Source organism: Rhincodon typus, chromosome 2 (assembly GCF_021869965.1).
Source record: "Rhincodon typus isolate 14 chromosome 2, sRhiTyp1.1, whole genome shotgun sequence".
Taxonomy (NCBI): Eukaryota; Metazoa; Chordata; class Chondrichthyes; order Orectolobiformes; family Rhincodontidae; genus Rhincodon; species Rhincodon typus.
Window position 1 is genome coordinate 108,170,675 of NC_063333.1, and position 18,314 is coordinate 108,188,988.

The following is an 18,314-nucleotide window of genomic DNA, read 5'->3' on the forward strand; positions in this document are numbered from 1 at the left end:
TCGGGTCTAGGCCCGAAACGTCAGCCTCTCTGCTCCTATGATGCTGCTTGGCCTGCTCTAGTCTTTAACAAAATTCACTCTGGACCCCTACCCTTAATCTTGCACAAGACCTTGACTAGACTGACAACCTATACTGGGGAACCATTACAGATTAAGCGCACAACATTGGTTCCTGTCTCATATAAGAAGCAGCTGGTTCAGTTACGACTGATTGTAGTAAAAGGCTTGGACCCAAGTTTGATGGGGCAAAATTGGTTGGGAAAGATTCACTTAGATTGGCTCAACATGTTTTGATAAAGAAATGGCTGCCTGAGTAAAGTCATAATTAACTACCTGGAAGGTTTCCAGGAATGTCTAGGGACTATCAAAGGAGCCAAGGCTACCTTGCATGTTGACCAGGGCAGCAAATCCATGATTCTGCAAGGCCCACCCAGTGCCATTCACCTTACAGGTAAAGGGATACTGGAAAGTGAAGAATCGTCAAACTAGTCCACTTTGTGGAATGGGCAGCACCAGTTGTACTGACTGTGAAGCCCGATGGGTGGATTTGCCTTTGTGGGGATTTTAAACAATAGCAAATAGCAACACAGGGGCAGGAATGGTTGTTGGATGTTCCAGGGGATAGATATTTCAAAAGAAATACGGAGGGAGGGAGGTAAAAGAGGTTGGGGAGTGGCATTGCTAATCAGAAATGGCATCATAGCTGCAGAAAGGGAGGTTGTGGAGGAGGGTTTGTCTCCTGAGTCTGTATGGGTGGAAGTCAGAAACGGGAAAGGAGCAGTCACTTTATTGGGAGTTTTCTATAGACCCCCCAATAGCAACAGAGACATTGAGGAACACATTGGGAGACAGATTTTGGAAAGGTGCAGAAGTAATAGGGTTGTTGTCATGGGTAACTTCAACTTCCCTAATATAGACTGGAACCTCCTAGTTTGGATGGAGCAGATTTTGTCAGGTGTGTCCGGGAAGGATTTCTGACTCAATATGTAGATAGACCGATGAGAGGGGAGGCCATATTGGATTTGGTGCTTGGCAACAAACCAGGCCAGGGGTCAGATCTCTCGGTGGGAGAGCATTTCAGTGATAGTGATCACAACTCCCTGACCTTTACTATAGTCATGGAGAGGGATAGGAGGAAACGGTATGGGAAAGTATTTAATTGGGGGAGGGGGAATTACAATGCTATTAGGCAAGAACTGCGGAGCATAAATTGGGATCAAATGTTCTCAGGGAAATGCACGACAGAAATGTGGAGGTTGTTTAGGGAGCAGTTGCTACAAGTACTGGATAGGTTTGTCCCACTGAAGAAAGGAAGGGATGGTAAGGTGAAGGAACCTTGGATGACAAGACATGTGGAACATCTAGTCAAGAGGAAGAATAAAGCTTACCTAAGGTTGAGGAAGCAAGGATTGGACAGGGCTTGAGAGAGCTACAAGGTAGCCAGGAAGGAACTGAAAAATGAGCTGAGAGCTAGAAGGGGGTATGAAGAAACCTTGGCGGGTAGGATCAAGGAAAACCCCAAGGCGTTCTGTGCTTCTGTGAGGAACAAGAGGATGGCCAGAGTGAGGGTAGGGCCAATCAGAGATAGTGGAGGGAACTTGTGCGTGGAGTCAGAGGAGGTAGGGGAGGTCCTTAATGAATACTTTGCTTCATTATTCACCAGTGAGAGGGACTTTAATGTTGGTGAGGACAGCATGAAACATGCAGATATGCTCGAACAGGTTGATGTTAGGAAGGAGGATGTGCTAGAAATTTTGAAAAGCATGAGGATAGATAAGTCCCTTAAGCCAGACAGGATATACCCAAGGTTACTATGGGAAACGAGGGAAGAAATTGCTGCCCCTTTGGTGATGATCTTTGCGTCCTCACTGTCCACTGGAGTAGTACCAGAGGATTGGAGGGTATTCAAGGAAGGGAATAGGGATAATCCTGGGAATTACAGTCCGGTCAGCCTTACTTCTGTGGTAGGCAAATTATTGGAGAGGATTCTGAGAGATGGTATTTATGATTACTTGGAAAAGCACAGTTTGATTAGAAATAGTCATCATGGCTTTGTGAGGGGCAGATCATGCCTCACAAGCCTTATTGAATTCTTTGAGGATGTGACAAAATACATTGATGAAGGCAGAGCAGTGGATGTGGTGTATATGGATTTTAGCAAGGCATTTAGAATCCATAGAATCCCTACAGTGTGGAAACAGGCCCTTCGGCCCAACCAGTCCATGCCAACCCTTGGAGCATCCCACCCAGACCCATCCTCGCTAAGCTACACATCCCTGAACACTATAGGCAATTTAGCACGGCCAATCCACCTAACCTGCACATCTTTGGACTGTGGGAGGAAACTTGAGCACCCGGAGGAAAGCCACGCAGACACGGGGAGAACGTGCAAACTCCACACATACAGTCGCCCAAGGTGGAATTGAACCCGGGTCCCTGGTGCTATGAGGTAGTAGTGCTAACCACTGAGCCACCGTGCCGCCCCTGATTTGATGAGGTTCCCCATGGTAGGTTCATTCAGAAAGTAAGGAGGCATGGGATTCAGGGAAATTTAGCTGTCTGGATACAAAACTGGCTGTCCAGTAGAAGACAGAGGGTGATAGTAGATGGAAAGTATTCAGCCTGGAGCTCGGTGACCAGTGGTGTTCCGCAGGGATCTGTTCTGGGACCTTTGCTGTTTGTGATCTTTATAAATGACTTGGATGAGGAAGTGGAAGGGTGGGTGAGTAAGTTTGCCGATGACACAAAGGTTGGAGGAGTTGTAGACAGTGTGGAGGGCTGTTTTAGGTTGTAATGGGACATTGACAGGATGCAGAGCTGGGCAAAGAAGTGGCAGATGGAATTCAATCCAGAAAAGTGTGAAGTGATTCATTGTGGAGGGTCAAATTTGAATGCAGAATACAGGGTTAATGGCAGGATTCTCAGCAGTGTGGAGGAACAGAGCGATCTTGGGATCCACGTCCATAGATCCCTCAAAGTTGCAACCCAATTTGATAGGGTTGTAAAGAAGGCATATGGTGTGTTGGCTTTCATTGGCAGGGGAATTGAGTTTAAGAGCTGCAAGATTATGCTGCAGATCTTTCAAACCCTGGTTAGACCATACTTGGAATATTGTGTTCAGTTGTGGTCGCCTTGTTATAGGAAGGATGTGGAAGCTTTAGAGAGAGTGCAGAGGAGATTTACCAGGATGCTGCCTGGACTGGAGGGCAGGTCTTATGATGAAAGGTTGAGGGAGCTAGGGCCTTTTTCATTGGAGCGAAGAAGGATGAGAGTTGACGTGATAGAAGTGTACAAGATGATGAGAGGCATAGATAGAGTGGCTAGCCAGAGACATTTTCCCAGGGCGGAAATGACTGTTACGAGGGGGCATAATTGTAGGTAATTGGAGGAAGGTACAGGGGAGATGCCAGAGGTAGGTTCTTTACACAGAGAGTGGTGGGCATGTAGAATGCGCTGCCGGCAGTGGTATGGAGTCAGATACTTTAGAGACTTTTAAGCAACTCATGAATAGGTACATGGAGGATAATACAATGTAGGGTATGCAGGGTAGATTGATCTTAGTAGGATAATAGGTCAACACAGCATGGTGGGCCGAAGGGCTTGTACTATGTTCAAATAGCTTTTCATAGCTGGATAAATACCCAATCCCTCACATCAAGGATTTATACGTAAATCTAGCAGGGGCCTGTCCTTCACAAAGGAGGTCATCAGCCATACGTACTTGAAATTGTGATTGGATGAGGATTCCCAGAAGTATGCTACAATCAATACCCATAGGCTGTGTGAAGGACTCTGATGATAATATCAACGTACAGGACTGCCGTTCGCGGTGTCGTCAGCCTGTGCAATTTTCCAGCAGACGATGGAGAATATTTTACAAGCCTACCCTGGGTTGCCACTTATCTGAATCACAAGCTAATAACAGGAAACAGGTTCATGTCGCACTACAGGTGACCCCGTCACATTATATTACTCTCTCACTCATTCACACAAACATACTTTCTGTCTTTTTTTCCTCTCTCTCTCTCACACACACGCACGGACACCTATACACACGCTGTCACAGAAAGATACTTACACACACTGACTTGCACAATCACAAGACCCACTCTCTGTCACAAGCGCACACTCTCTCTCACACACACTCCCTTACACTCTCACACTGTCTTAAGCACATATGCACACTTGCACACACATTATCTCGCTGTCTTTGTCACATACACACACGCCACATCTCTCTCCCACCAGACATCACACGCACGTCACGCGCACACACACATGCCGGATCCGCGTGTGCGCCAGCCGATGCCCCCAGACATGCACCATGCATAATCTATGGCGTGAATTATTTCTTCCAAGATGTTTGTGTATTTGCAGATGTGTTCTATGTTTCTCAAAAGAAACCATCCCAACTCAAGATTAGAACACAGACAGATTTTGAGGAAGGTGTCTGACGTGAGATGTCACCTCTTATATACACAGTTGAAATCTTTGCTTTGAGATAACTAATGTCTTGAAAGAAATTCTGAGATTTGCATTTTAATCAATAGAAACCTGCATCTCCTTTCTAACTGATTAAAGGTTCAACAAGAGACGGTCTGCGAGCCATTTTTAGGGTTGTTACCTTTCTGCTTATAAATTCTGTGTTGGTATACCTCCTGTTCCACACTACACCTGAGGAAGGAGCAAAGCTCCAAACGTTAGTGTTTTCAAATAACCATTTGGACTATAACCTGGTGTTGTATGGTTTTTGACGTAAGAATAGGAATGACCAATAAAGAGTACTTAGAGAGCTTGGAGCTAGTCCTTAGATGTTTCTCCCAGGCACACTTAGGCCGTAGCAGGCAAAAAAATGTGTGTTCCAAATGACCTAGTTTGGCTGCAGAGTCAACAAGACTGAGTTAAATCCATTGGAAGATGAATTGAGGCTGATCAAACGTGCCCCAGCCCCTGTGTTTGTAGCGAGAGATTAATTTGGTGTTTGCTTTGGTTGGTAAATTATGGAAAGTTCATACATAACTTGGCCTCCATCCTGGTACCTTTGCATCTCTTAAAAGAGGATCAGCTTTGGCCATGTAGCAAGCTGTAGTTTTCAGGAGCGTGAAGAAACAGCTGTCATCCTCGAAGCAGACTGTGATCCTAGGCAAGATCGGGTATTGATATGTTATGCCTCTCTGTATGGCCTTGTAGTAACTCATAGGTGGCCCAATGAAGTGGAACGCCTAATAGTGTGTGCTTCCAAGACTTTGGCTATTGCAAAGTGTAAATATGCTCGGACTGAGAAAGAAGGTTCAGGGGTCGGTCGTATTTGGAGTCAGGAAGTTCCACAAATACCTTTTCGGATATAAAGTTGTAATAGTAATGGACTACAAACCCGTTCTAAGTCTACTTGAAGATGACAAGGCAATGCCACCCATAGCTTCAGGCTGAATTCAGCAGTGGGCTATAATACTAATGGCATATAATTATGAGTTGGAACACCATTCGGGAGGCCACATAACAAATGCGGCTGGATTGAGATGCCTCCTGCTGGCAGATATTATTGTGCTATTATCGCCAGACTTAAATCTGGAGACCCAGATAACATTCTGGGGAGCTGGGTTTGAATCCCTCCATGGCAGATGATGGAATTTGAATTCAATAAATATCTGGAATTAAGAGTCTAATGATGACTGTGAATCCATTGTTGATTGTTGGGGGAAGAAAACCCCGTCTAGTTCACTAATGTCCTTTAGGGAAGAAAACTGCCACCTTTACCTGGTCTGGCCTACATGTGACTCCAGACCCACAGCAATGTGGTTGACTCTTAACTGCCTTCTAGGCAATTAGGGATGGGCAATAAATGTTGCTTAGCCAGTGACGCCCTCATCCTGTGAATGAATAAAGAAGGAATAAAAGAAAGATACACCACCGGTGGTACCACCACTGGAAGAGTCGGTAATGGTTTTAAATTTTCTAGACAGACTTCAAGTCACAGCTGGCAACATCAGATTTTGGACACAGAATTTAGAGGCAGAGAGATCAAGGAATGTTCCCTCCCAATTCAGCAGTCAAGGACGTTCAGCCTCTGATCTTTGGGTAAACGTCCTCCAAGGTGGTTTGCAAGATACGTAACAACACACAAAATTGGTGAGCAGAAACTGATAGCCAAGTTCTGTACTCATGAAGATGGCTTCAACCATGATCTTGGGTTTATGTTGCAATGCGTGTAACCCCACCATACTGTTATGTATTTGTAAAATCTTCCTTACTGTCCTGTTTTTACGTCATGATCTTGATAACGTGTTATGATTTTGCTACCTTAATTAGTTTGTACAGTTTTGGATTACTTGTTACTTTGATAAGACCCTTGGCATGCGACTCATACCTGTCCTGTTATTCCAGCCATTTTATTTGTCTCCGGCGCTGTCTTATTTGATTTTTTTTGTAATTATCTCCCTGCCTCAATTATAGGTCATCCCTTTGCTTGCTATTCACTGTTGACGCTTTACTCACACCATCTGACACTTTTGATCACCTGCAGAGACTTATTATTCAGCCTGTCGACACTCCACTCACACCATTTGTATGATCTTTTGATTTCTCTGCCTATAAATTCTGTGCCTGTGTGCTTCTCTTCACCTGACAAAAGCATTGTGCTCGGAAAGCTTGTGATTTCAAGTAAATCTGTTGGGCTATAACCTGGTGTCTTGTGACTTCTGACCTTGTCCATTCCGGTCCAACACCGGCACCTCCGTGTCATTTTAAAAGAGTCATTCCCATTGTCGTTTGTTGCTGTGCCAGTTTTTTCATTGTCACTGTTCTTTTATTCAAAATGGTGTATCCCATTAATTACCACTGTACCTGATTCAGGAGTTCTGGAGAAACCTTATTGACCAACATAAAAAATCTTTTTTGAAAATCTTTAAAACAGAAATCAAACCTTGCTGTGTCATTCCAAGCATTACCAAATACTGCTTGTTTGTTCCTTCTTAAAAAAAAATGCGTTTTTCTCAAAAGTAACTTGCTCGATTATGCATGACATAGTTTTTCTTTTAAAATGATTCCAAATTCAAAATGGCAACAACAGACATGAAGGTTTCTTTACTGTACAGCCTCAGCAGTTATTTGGCTCTCAGGTTTCATTGGTGGTCAATTAATTTCTTCCCAAGTGATCTTTTTAATAGAAACTAAAACCACTAAGCTGTTCACATTAGCTCTTGTTTTAAACTAGAATTTAAAAATTTAAGTTGTGTACATCAACTAGGAACTTGTATCAAATTATTTTATTGGTCCCAGTTATGTCCAGGCTTGGTGGTTTTAATTGATGCTTTTATATTAAAGACACAAGTGGGTCCCTCACTGTGATCTTTAAAACATGCAAACAAAATCCATTGTGGCCCTGGAAGAAATTCAGTGGGTTAACTATCTATTGGTTGCATTTTAAAATATCCCAATCCCATGGTAACTTCAATCAAAGACTGTTACTTCTCAACTTCAAAGCAAGTTATACCACGACTCCCATGGGATCATCCCACTTCTCATCTGCTTGGGCAACACCCCATCCTCCACCCAGCATCACTTCACGCTTTAGCAACATTTTTACCAATGAATGGTCTTGCCTAATCTATGAAGCTTGAATTACTGTCTGCGCACAGAAAGCAGCCTCCCAGCACAGCTTTGCTTCCTCAGCTCTGTAACTCCTGTCCTGAGGTCTCCCTTCAGGTTATTTTGATACTTGACCAGACTGTTCTCGAGTATGCTGACTGCACTAACTGTGGATGATACAAAAAAAGTCCTCACCCCTGCGAAGGACTAATCCAAGGATTTGATATGACAGTCCTGCTTACAATGCCAGATGTTCTACTTATAGTCCTTATACAAACCATAGGAGTACTCAAATGTGCAGGTTACATTTGTGTTTATTCACACAATCTCAGTTTTAGACGGGCTAAATGGAATTCTATCTAATGCCCTGTCCGGCTGTGCCTGGCTCTGTTCCACCTCGATCATTCTCCGTTCCACATCTGTCTGATCTCAATCCAACATCAGTCCGATGTGCACAGAAAATCAACCTTTATATGCATATATTGTCTACATTTAATTCTTGCACAATAAATAGAAATCTTCTATTCTACGTCTTTCTCTCATCCTGTCTACATGACTCTGTTTATATCCTCCAGTTTGCTCTCAAGGCTGATACAGTCCTTGTAGGGTGTGCAGGTTCCTCTGTAGTCATTTCTGCTGATGCAGACACATAGAGTGGGTTCAGGTTCATGCTTGGTAAAATGTCTTACAGAACTAGTGTGTAAGGTGTTACCTTACTCTTGTTGTAACTCCTTTTTCGTAAAAATCTTTTATAATTTCCACTAAGGTTTCCCCCTTTTGGCTGTTGGGCAAGCCCAAGATAGTTAATTTCATTGATACTGTCCTTTGCCTTTTATGCTCTGCCATCCACTGATACTGGCCAGGTATCTGCTTGCGTTCGTAAAGGTACTAAAGTTAGAACATCTGTACAAGTGGGTGCTCAGTTTAAGCCCTTGGTCTATTTGTAATTTTTCCATAAGTACAATGAGTTGAGGTTCACAATACTGAATAGATGCGTACCCCTCAGAACTGTCTGAGTAGGGAATCAAAAATGTAAAGTTTTGACATATTTATTTTTAATGATTTCATTGCAACTATTTCCCATCATGTCTCAGAAGTGAAATAAGTTTAGAATCATAGAGTCATTGAGACCTACAGCACGGTGTCAGGCCCTTTGGCCCAAACTGGTCCATACCGACCAAATGTCCATCCATGTTAACCCCATTTCCCTGCACGTGGCCCATATCCTTCTAAACCTTTCCTATGCCTGTATTCGTCCAAATGCCTTTTAAATGTTGTTAATGTACCTGCCTTAACCACTTCCGCTGGCAGCTCATTCCACTTGTGTAAAGCTCTTGCATAAAAAAGTTGCCCCTCAGGTTCCAATGTATTCTTTCAACTCTTACCTTAAATTAGTGCCCTCTAGTCCTTGATTCCCCAACCCTAGAAAAAAGACTGAGTGCGTTTACCAAATCCACGCCTATCGTGATCTTATACACTTCTATGTGATCCCTTATGCAGTCACACTAACATATTTATGTATAGTGCAACATAACACAATTGTTTTATGCCAACAATATGAACAATGCCATTAATATAAATTGGAGGATTTAACAAATATTTGATGCTCTTTATGTTTGGTGCTTGTGCATTCAAAACCAGTCATAGAACATAAATGGTGAGAATTTACTTGAAGCTTCTCCCAGTAGGGGAGAATTGTGGCAGAGCCTCAATTCCGTGCGGAGTTTCTGCCAAAATTCTGTGACTGTTGCAGCTAGAGACAAAACCTGACTACAACTTGAATATTCCCAGAGAAACAATTTAAAAAGTGACCCTGTTTTGCTGATCTTTTCTTGTGTACTTACTGAATACTTATACCACATCTCTCAATGAAGTTAGGCACTCACACAAGTATGTGCAGTTAAAGCACTCACATCATGGAATTTAAGTTGTGATAGTCAGTGTTACATGGAGTAAAAAGGCAAGAAAAGACTGAAAAGGTAATTTGTGTGTTTCTGCCATTTACAATGTTAAATCTATAGAATGAATGTGGCTCCAAGGACATTTCTGGAGTCTTCTGCATGTCTGATGTTAAATATTAGGTTGTGCATTTCATGAAAAAGTTGAGGGTGTTTTGGGCTTGGTTTTTGATTCCAACACTTCTGCAGCTGGAAGTAGTTTAGAATGGGACATCTATTCAACACCCCAACTCCATTGAATCCTAATGCACCATAGTGGATTATAACTTATTAGGTTCTAGCTTTAATGTTGACTCAGCTCCATAGAGATAGCCCAATACCACCAATAGGTATTAAGCTGTGATCCAGCAGGACACTCACTGGAGCACCAGAAAGGAAAGGAGATGAATTGAAGGGGAGGGTCTCGAGCTCCCATGACAAAATTGACTGAAGTGGTTCAACCTGACCTTGTGTAGAGGTTTTACATTGAGGAATACAAATGAGAGGGAGAGGTAGCCAGTAAAAGGTCTTTGCTTTCCTCAAGACACTTCTTTTCACATCTACTTAGCTCTGTAGAAGAACAAAAAGGAAATTTTGGGATTTGGGAACTGGGAGGGTAAATGTAAACAAAACTGCTTGCAGGGTAAATAACAATATGGTTGGGTTAAATGGCCTGTTTCGATGTTTAACTTCCATGTGTTCCTGCTAGTCTGATCATTTAAGTGTGGCAGGGAATTCAAGAGATCAGAACAAGGAGCTGTGGATGAAGGGTCGAGAATTCCCACTATGTTTCAGGAGTAGGGATCTGGCGGCAGGCAATTCTACAACCAATTATTGCTGTCTTTTGAATTGGAACACTTATTGCAGGAAAAATCAGCTTCATATGTTTGTGTTAATGGCAATAAACCTAGACAGTACCAGAAAGAATAGCTCCCAAATGCTAATGTGTACCTGTAAGTAGCATCTCCTGTAGGCAGGCCGGCAAGATGCTGCATTAAACAGGAATTTGGATATTTCAAAAGCAGTACTTCTCTGCCTGTCAACCCTGTTTTGGAAAGAATACATTTCCCTAGTATTTCTGAAACACTGGCAGCAGAATGTAATGTCAGTTGGTATCAGTCATCTGCAACATCCTATAAGAGGATAATTAAAGTAAGTAATAGCCCAATTAATGGCAGTTATTAGAGGCCGACTGGAATTTCACAGTCTGCTGTGGGCTTCTCGTCTGCTTGGTGCTACTGGTCAGGGTTGAGGCCTTTCCTGCTGACTCCCGCACCTCCCTCTGTAACTGTAGTCACATGCAGCCTGTGAAGGCTCCCCTGCAGAATGGTAAAAGTTGCCAAGAGGGCACCTTCTCTCTCTTTTCCTCCCTGCAAAGGAAGGCTGCAATTCCTACCATGCTGGAAGACCTCCTATGGATCCTTCAACTTTGAGAGCCTGCTTAACATTTTAATCTGGATGCCAATTGCACCATCTCGCCACGAATTAGCCAACGCAGTGTGGGATTGGAGCTTCCATTTGACTCTGACCTTCGGGTCCTGATCCAAAACTCAAAATTTTACCCCAAGTTTTTGAAATTTGACTTGAACCCACAACCTTATGACTCTGACGTCAGAGTTCTGCTGACTAAGCCACAACTGACTCTAAAAATCATAATGCACATTGTTGACAGAATGTAATCTCATTGTTCAACTACTGCTTACGTACATCCCTAACAAAGTACAACAACTGGCCTGCACAACATTGAGAATAAAGCACTGTAAAAGTTCTCTTTTGTTTCACGCATCAGGAGTTCTGCGGTGTGAGAGGATGTGAGGAGTGTGAGAGGAGTGCAGTGAGAAGTGATCAACTCGGATAAGAGATAAAAGTAGGGTTGATTGAATTTGCACATGGCAACAGTACAGCAGCAAAGGCCAAGGCTAGAGTTTTGATCATATTGCATGTCCCAGTGCAGTAAAGCTTCTTGGGGATGTTGTTGCAAATATAGATATAAATAGTTTTGGTGGTTAATTGTTCTTACAAACTTCAAATAAAGCTTAGATTCACTGCATTCTTGCTTATCTCACATGCCTGCTTCAGGAAGAATGGATGTGATTCTGGACAAACTGACATTTTTATCCTGTCTTGAATTCATATCATATACCCAAATAAAGCAAATGCATATTAATCTGGAGTAAGTCCTGTTACTTGCTTTGACAATGAATCCATGAATGTTTCAGAACTGCCACCGTTAAAAATGCGTTTTAGTTTTGTGCAACTATTGATTATGTGCGTGGGACCTGATGTGAGTCGTCTTGTGCAATTTGTGATGTATTATAAGTAAGTTTTGCAAGCAGCAAACTCTGAAATTCCAACACACAGATTTCTACAGTTGAAAGACATTGTGGCCCCGTGGGTAATAGTCTAAATGTGAAGAACTTACTTGTCTTGCATGAAGCAAGTGAGGAATTTGAAAGAAGGTTAAGTTGTTTGAGTTGATCTAAAATGCACTGCTTAAAGTTGGTTTTTGCTTCTTGTATAACTTTTCATTGTTGTTACTGGGCAGAGTTATGCTTTATTTTCTCTTCTGCTTGTCATAATGCTATTTTTTGATCTGATCTCCCACTGTTTAGGCAAAGGCAGCTCAAGCATCTCATCCGACATGAGTTCAAGTACGGATCACACACCAACCAAAGCCAGAAGGAATGCAGCTACCAGTGAAGGTATAGGCATCTGGTCCTCATTAGAACATCTGTCCTTTTATACTCAGCTTACTACTTTTTTGGGAAATACTTTTTAATTAAAACCAACTCAACGTTGTTGGCATGCTGCACTTTGTTTTCCACTGAAAAAAGATATTGTGAAGTCCTTTTTTTAAAAAAGGAAACATAATTTCATGAAGTATTAGGATGCAGTTGTGTATTGTAGTTGAAAATGAGGTCAAAAGCACAATGCTTAAAAATTCCGTGCGCCTCCACTGTTTATTTGGATTGACTTGATGGGATAGATGAAGAGAATCTTCCACTTGTGAAGGAATCCATAAGAAACATCAAATAACTCCAAGAATAAATTCAGGGAACTTTCTTACAGAGTGATGACAATATGGAACTCCTACATCATGGATTAGTAGAGACAATGAGCATAGATGCATTTATGAGCATGCTAGGTAGCAGAAATAATTTATATTTATATCGTACATTTTGAAGGTGCTTCACAGGGACATTTACAAAACAAAGTATACACTGAGCCACAAAACGTGATATTAGGTCAGATAAGCAAAAGATTGGTCAAAGGAGTAGGTTATAAGCAGTGTTTTAAGGGAGGAAAGTGAGGTAGTGACTTGGAGAAGTGTAGGAAGAAAGTTCTAGAGCTTGCAGCTTTGGCAACTGAAGGTATATCCACCAGTGGTGGAACTGTAATAATTGGGAATGCACAAAAGCCAGAATTAGCAAATAGCAGATATTCTGGAGGTTTGTGGGGCTGGAGGAAATTGTAGCGATGGGGAGATGCAAAGCAATAGAAGGAATTGAAAACCAGAATGAATGTTAAACTGAGGGTGTTGCTTGACTAGGAGCAAATGTAGGCTGGTGAAAACAGAGATGATAGGGGAACAGAATTTGCTTCAAGCCAAGACCCGGACAGCAGAATTTTAGATGACCTCAAGTTTACAGAGGACAGAATGTGGGAGACCAGCCATGATTAATAGCCAAGCCTAGACAAAAATAACACACAAATGAGGATTTCAGCAGCAGATCAGCTGAGATGGAGGCGAAGTTGGACAATTACTGAGGTGGAAATGTGTGCCTTAGTGAAAGCATGAATGTTAGATTAGAAGATCATTGCAAGATTAAATCTGACACTAAGGTTGTTGGTTAAGTCTCAGACTGTTGCCTTGGAGTCAATAGCTAAGGAATAGGGTTTGAAGTGGTGAGTGAAATGCATGGAGTCACACTTCTTAGTGCTGAATTGGAAGAAATTTCTGATCATCCAGTACTGGTTGTCGATTAAGAGGTCTGACAACTTAACAATGGTAGAGGAGTGGAGATAATTGGAGGTGAGATAAAATTGGGTGTCTTCAGTGTACATGTGAAAACTAATGCATCTTCAAATGATGCCACCGAGGTGCATTTTGTCGATGAGAAATAGGAGAGGGCAAGGCTTGATCCTCAGAGGACAACAGGAGTAACAGTGCAGGGTAGAAAGATTGCAAATGATGATTAGATAGATAAGAATAGAACCATTTGAGAGCAGCCCAACCCATCTGGTGGAGAGATGTTGGAAGAGTATGGTGTGCTCAACTGTGCAAAAGATTGAAGACATTTCAAGAAGGACAAGGAGAAAGGTTTTACCTTTTTTACAGTCATGAAGATGCCACTAGTGACTTTTACAAGAGCTGTTTTGGTTTTGTGACAGGGGTAGAAACCTGATTGGAGGATTTCAAACCTGGAATTCCCAGAAGATGGGCATGGATTTTGGAGTTAACAGCATCTTTAAGGACTTTGGAGGGGGAAAAGAGTTTGAAGATTAAGTGGTACTTTGCAAGGACAGTGGTGTCAAGCTTTGGATTTTTGAAGAGACAGGTGATGACAGCAGATGTGACAGAGACTGGAGCGAACCCTGAAGAGAGAGAACCATTTACAATACTGGCTAACCTGTCAGCTAAGAGGGGAAGCTGGGTGATCGATGTGAATCATCTGAGTGGACATTAGCAGACTTCATTAGAGTTAACTATTTACAAGCCCTGGTAAGATCTATTCCAGATCCTTACAGACTCTGGCTCCATTCCCATGTGATCTAATGTCGCTGTGATATAGCTCCTTTGGCAAAGGCAGCTAATCAGTTTGCCTCAATCTTGTGATAAAGAAATCCATGCACTCCTTGCATTGTTTTTGGTGGTGAGAGGATGGATGAAGAGGGAAGAGGGTTTAAAGAAGATAGTATGCAGTTGAGAGAAGAAGCCTTTACATGAATTAAAAAGAAAAAAGAAACTGAAAGATATGGTGCTAAGTTGAAATTAAATATGTGGGAGGAGGCTTGTGTGAAACATAAGCAATGGCAAGGGCACCTTGGGTTGAGTGGCCTGTGTTGTAAGTTCTATGTAAATCTGAAAATTATTTTTCAATATTTACACAATTTAAAAGAAGGCATTTTTACGATTCATGTCAAACATTGAGCTTTAGGCATTTAATGTTGGTTATGTTTATTCGCATTTAGAGTGACTAATTGTGTGGGTAGACAATAACTACTGTCACCACTGGACGGTTTTTTCTGTTCATTATCATCTATATGACTGGCAATCTTGAAGGTAAATTATTACAATGAAAATAAACTTTCAATGTTAGATTACTTAATGTTTCTCATGTTGAGGTTATCAATCAATATTTCACAATTAGAACTATAAAATGAAGCAAAAAATTCTGATTTTATTTTCTTTTAGGTTGAATTATCAACAAAACATCACACTTAAGAAAGACAGTCAAAACCTTAGAGATGTTGTGCAGATTTATCGGTTGCAAGATTTCAGTTATGTGGAGGGATTTTAAAAACTCAGATGCTCTCCTCAGGGCAGAGAAGTTGAGTTGCTCAAAATTTTGAGGGATTTAAGGAGGAAAGACTGTTTACAATGGTCACAAAATAGATTCAAGGTAATTGGGAAAAGAACCAAATGTGACAAGAAGAAAAAAAAATCTGTAGCGAGTTGTTATCATTGAAACAGATTCAATAATAACTTTTAAAATATAGTTGGATAAGTGCTTGAAAAGGGAAAACAATTGCCACGAGGAAAGGGCAGGGAAGTGGAAACTAATTGGATAGCTTTCAGAGAACTGACATAGACATGAAGGGCTGAATGGTGGCCTTTTGGGCTGTATGAAAAATGTTTTGCTTCCTCTCTAATAATGTGGTTCTTCTGACTGGAAGGATATCTTTGTCAGCTAAACAATGTCAACTGTGTTCAATTTAGTTGCTAGTTCCACCTTCCCTCTGATTGAAAGGAGCTGCTCAACTATGATGCTGATTAGGAGTGAAGGTCGGAGGATGAGATTATGGAGGGGCAAGGAACAAAGTATGTACTTGAAGCCAAAGTATAAATAAGACCCCACCCATCTTGTGTTCTGACCAAAATTAGCAGCTGCTGGTGCCAAACATTCAAGGATGTTGGCCTCTGGCCTTTCCCATTGAGATTTCCAAAATTTGATATTAAAAATTTGGCCAAAGGCATTTGGCAACAAGGTAGCTTTTCAGCAAAGGAGAGGGAAGATAATATCCAATGAAGGAAACCTCAGTTTAAGATATACTACAATGCGGGGTGTGTCTGAAGTGCCTCTTCTAATCACTTTTTTTTTGTTTATAGGCATTGTCAAAAATCAAACGAGACAAATAAGCTAATTGGAAGGAAAAGAGTTCACATGATGTGTTTAAAAGCAAAAATATCTGTGTGACTTTGTATTAGCTGTTTAATACAAGATTTTTTTTATTGGTCAGGAGGTGAAGGGGGCTAGATTCTCACCCCTATTAATGTCAGGAATTTAGGTGGACCTGAAATTGTGAAGCCGCTCATCTTGCCAGTTTTCTAATGTTGTTTTCAACATTTGGATTTAGCCATCTGCCTGCCTTCAGTTAGGCTCATTAAGACCCTATTTTATCATGGATTATGCAACTCCTCAAGTTTTGTGATGCAACAAAGGGCAAGCTAACTGCCTGAAGGCAGACACCTACCAGCTGACTAGAGTCCCAATACTCCTGTCATTCCTCTCCCTGCCTGGCTGGCTGTGGGTCTAGTCAAAGGCCATCCCGGAAAGAATGTTAGTGTATCTTTAAAAAGGGGCACCCCCCTGGTCAAAAATTTAATGAGTAACTGCTTGTATGTTGATGTGTGTGTGTGTGTGTGTGTGTGTGTGTGTGGGGTGGCTGGGGGGCGGTGTGGCGGGGGGGGCAAGTGCAATGGGTGAGGTTCAGGACTCGCTAGCAGTTCAGTGTCCTGTTTCCTATCCCCAAGGTGAAAACATTAGTCCAAATTTGTCAACTCTTTTCTGCAGAATTACTTTCCTCTTGCTACTGACAATCGACATTCATGAAAAGGATACTTATTTGTAATAAAAAGAACAGTAGCAACATGGATACGGAGTTGGCTGAGTGGCAAGAAACGGAGATTAGTGGCTAATGGACGTTTCTGGGGCTGAAGAAATGTTTGTGTGGACTTCCCCAGGGACCAGTTTTGGGACTGTTTTACTTGTGTATTAATCATTATCATACAGTATCAATGTGAGGTCATCCATTTTGGTAGGAATAACAGCAAAATGGACTATGTTTTAAATGGTAAAAAATTGCAGCACGCTGCTGTGCAAAGGGACTTGGGTGTCCTTGTGCATGAATCGCTGAAGGTGGGATTGCAGGTGCAGCAGGTGATTAAAAAGGCAAATGGAATTTTGTCTACCATTGCTCGAGGGATGGAATTTAAAAACAGGGAGGTTATGCTGCAGCTGTGTAGGGTCCTGGTGAGGCCACACCTGGAGTACTGTGTGCAGTTTTGGCCTCCTTACTTGAGAAGAGATGTACTAGCACTGGAGGGGGTGCAGAGGAGATTCGCTCGGTTGATTGCAGAGTTGGGAGGGTTGGATTATGAGGAGAGACTGAGTAGACTGGGCTTATACTCACTGGAATTCAGAAGAATGATGGGACATCTTCTAGAAACATACAAGATTATGAAGGGAATAGATAAAGTGGAAGCAGGGAGGTTGTTTCCGCTAGCAGGTGAAACTAGGACTAGAGGGCATCGCCTCAAAATAAAGGGAAGCAGATGTAGGACTGAGGTCAGGAGGAACTTCTTCACCCAAAGGGTTGTGAATCTGTGGAGTTCCCTGCCCAGTGAAGTGGTTGAAGCTACCTCACTGAATATCTTTAAGGCAAGGCTAGATAAATTTTTGAACAGTAAAGGAATTAAGGGTTATGGTGAGTGGGCGGGTAAGTGGAGCTGAGTCTCAAAGATCAGCCATGATCTTATTAAATAGCGGGGCAGGCTCGAGGGGCCAGATGGCCTACTCCTGCTCCTAGTTCTTATGTTCTTATATATATATATAAAAGTATATTTACTATATATTAATCACCTAGACTGTGATGTATAGGGCACAATTTTAGTGTTTGTTGATGATATAAAACTTAAGCATTTTAAACTGTGAAGAACTTTTGAAAGGATACAAACAAGTTAGTGGAACAGGTGGACAGTTGGAAATGTGAAGTGATTTGTTTTTGGTGGGAAGAATGCAGACAGACAATATAAAGGGTAAACAGAAAAAAATATTCTAAAGAGAGTGCAGAAGCAGAAGTTCCTGGGTGTATATGTGCATCAGCCATTGAAGATAGCAGGACAGGTTCAAAGAACAATTAAATAAAGCAGATAGCAATCCAGGCTTTATTCGTAGGAAGGTAGAGTACAGGAGCAAGGAGGTTACATTGAACTTGTGTGAAACATTTGTTCACCCTCAGCTAGAATATTGCATTCAGTTCTGAGCACTGCAGTTTAGGTAGGATGGGTATACATAAGAGAATGCAGAAAAGATTCATGAATTCCAGAGAAGAAGAACTTCAAATATCAATATAGATTCGTGAAGTTGGGGATGATTTTCTTTTTGAAATGAAAGCAGTGACGAGGTCTGATAGAGGTATTCAAAACTACGAGAGGTCTGGACAAAGTAAATAAGGAGAAAATATTCCTACTCACGAAAGGATCAAGAATAAGAGGACATAGATTTAAGTTGGTTGGTAAAAGAGGCCAAAGCAATTTGAGCAAAGTGTTTTCATGCAGCAATTGGT

The 18,314-nt window shown here is 41.8% G+C and overlaps 1 protein-coding gene across 4 annotated transcripts in view; it reads left to right on the top strand.

Moving 5' to 3' along the window:
- The window catches only part of LOC125486480 (F-box/LRR-repeat protein 7-like), a 401,537-nt gene that overhangs the window by 59,548 nt on the left and 323,675 nt on the right, over window positions 1-18,314 (top strand). For 3 of the 4 annotated variants that reach the window (XR_007265143.1, XR_007265144.1, XM_048614152.1), the window contains one exon: window positions 12,137-12,226. Coding sequence is in view for 1 of the 4 variants with exons in the window: in XM_048614152.1 (XP_048470109.1) it covers window positions 12,137-12,226 (90 nt within the window). In the remaining 3 variants the exon portion in view is untranslated. Of the gene's footprint in view, window positions 1-12,136; window positions 12,227-13,916; window positions 14,845-18,314 lie in introns of those variants that run through there. The other variant, XR_007265142.1, reaches the window with a different exon arrangement.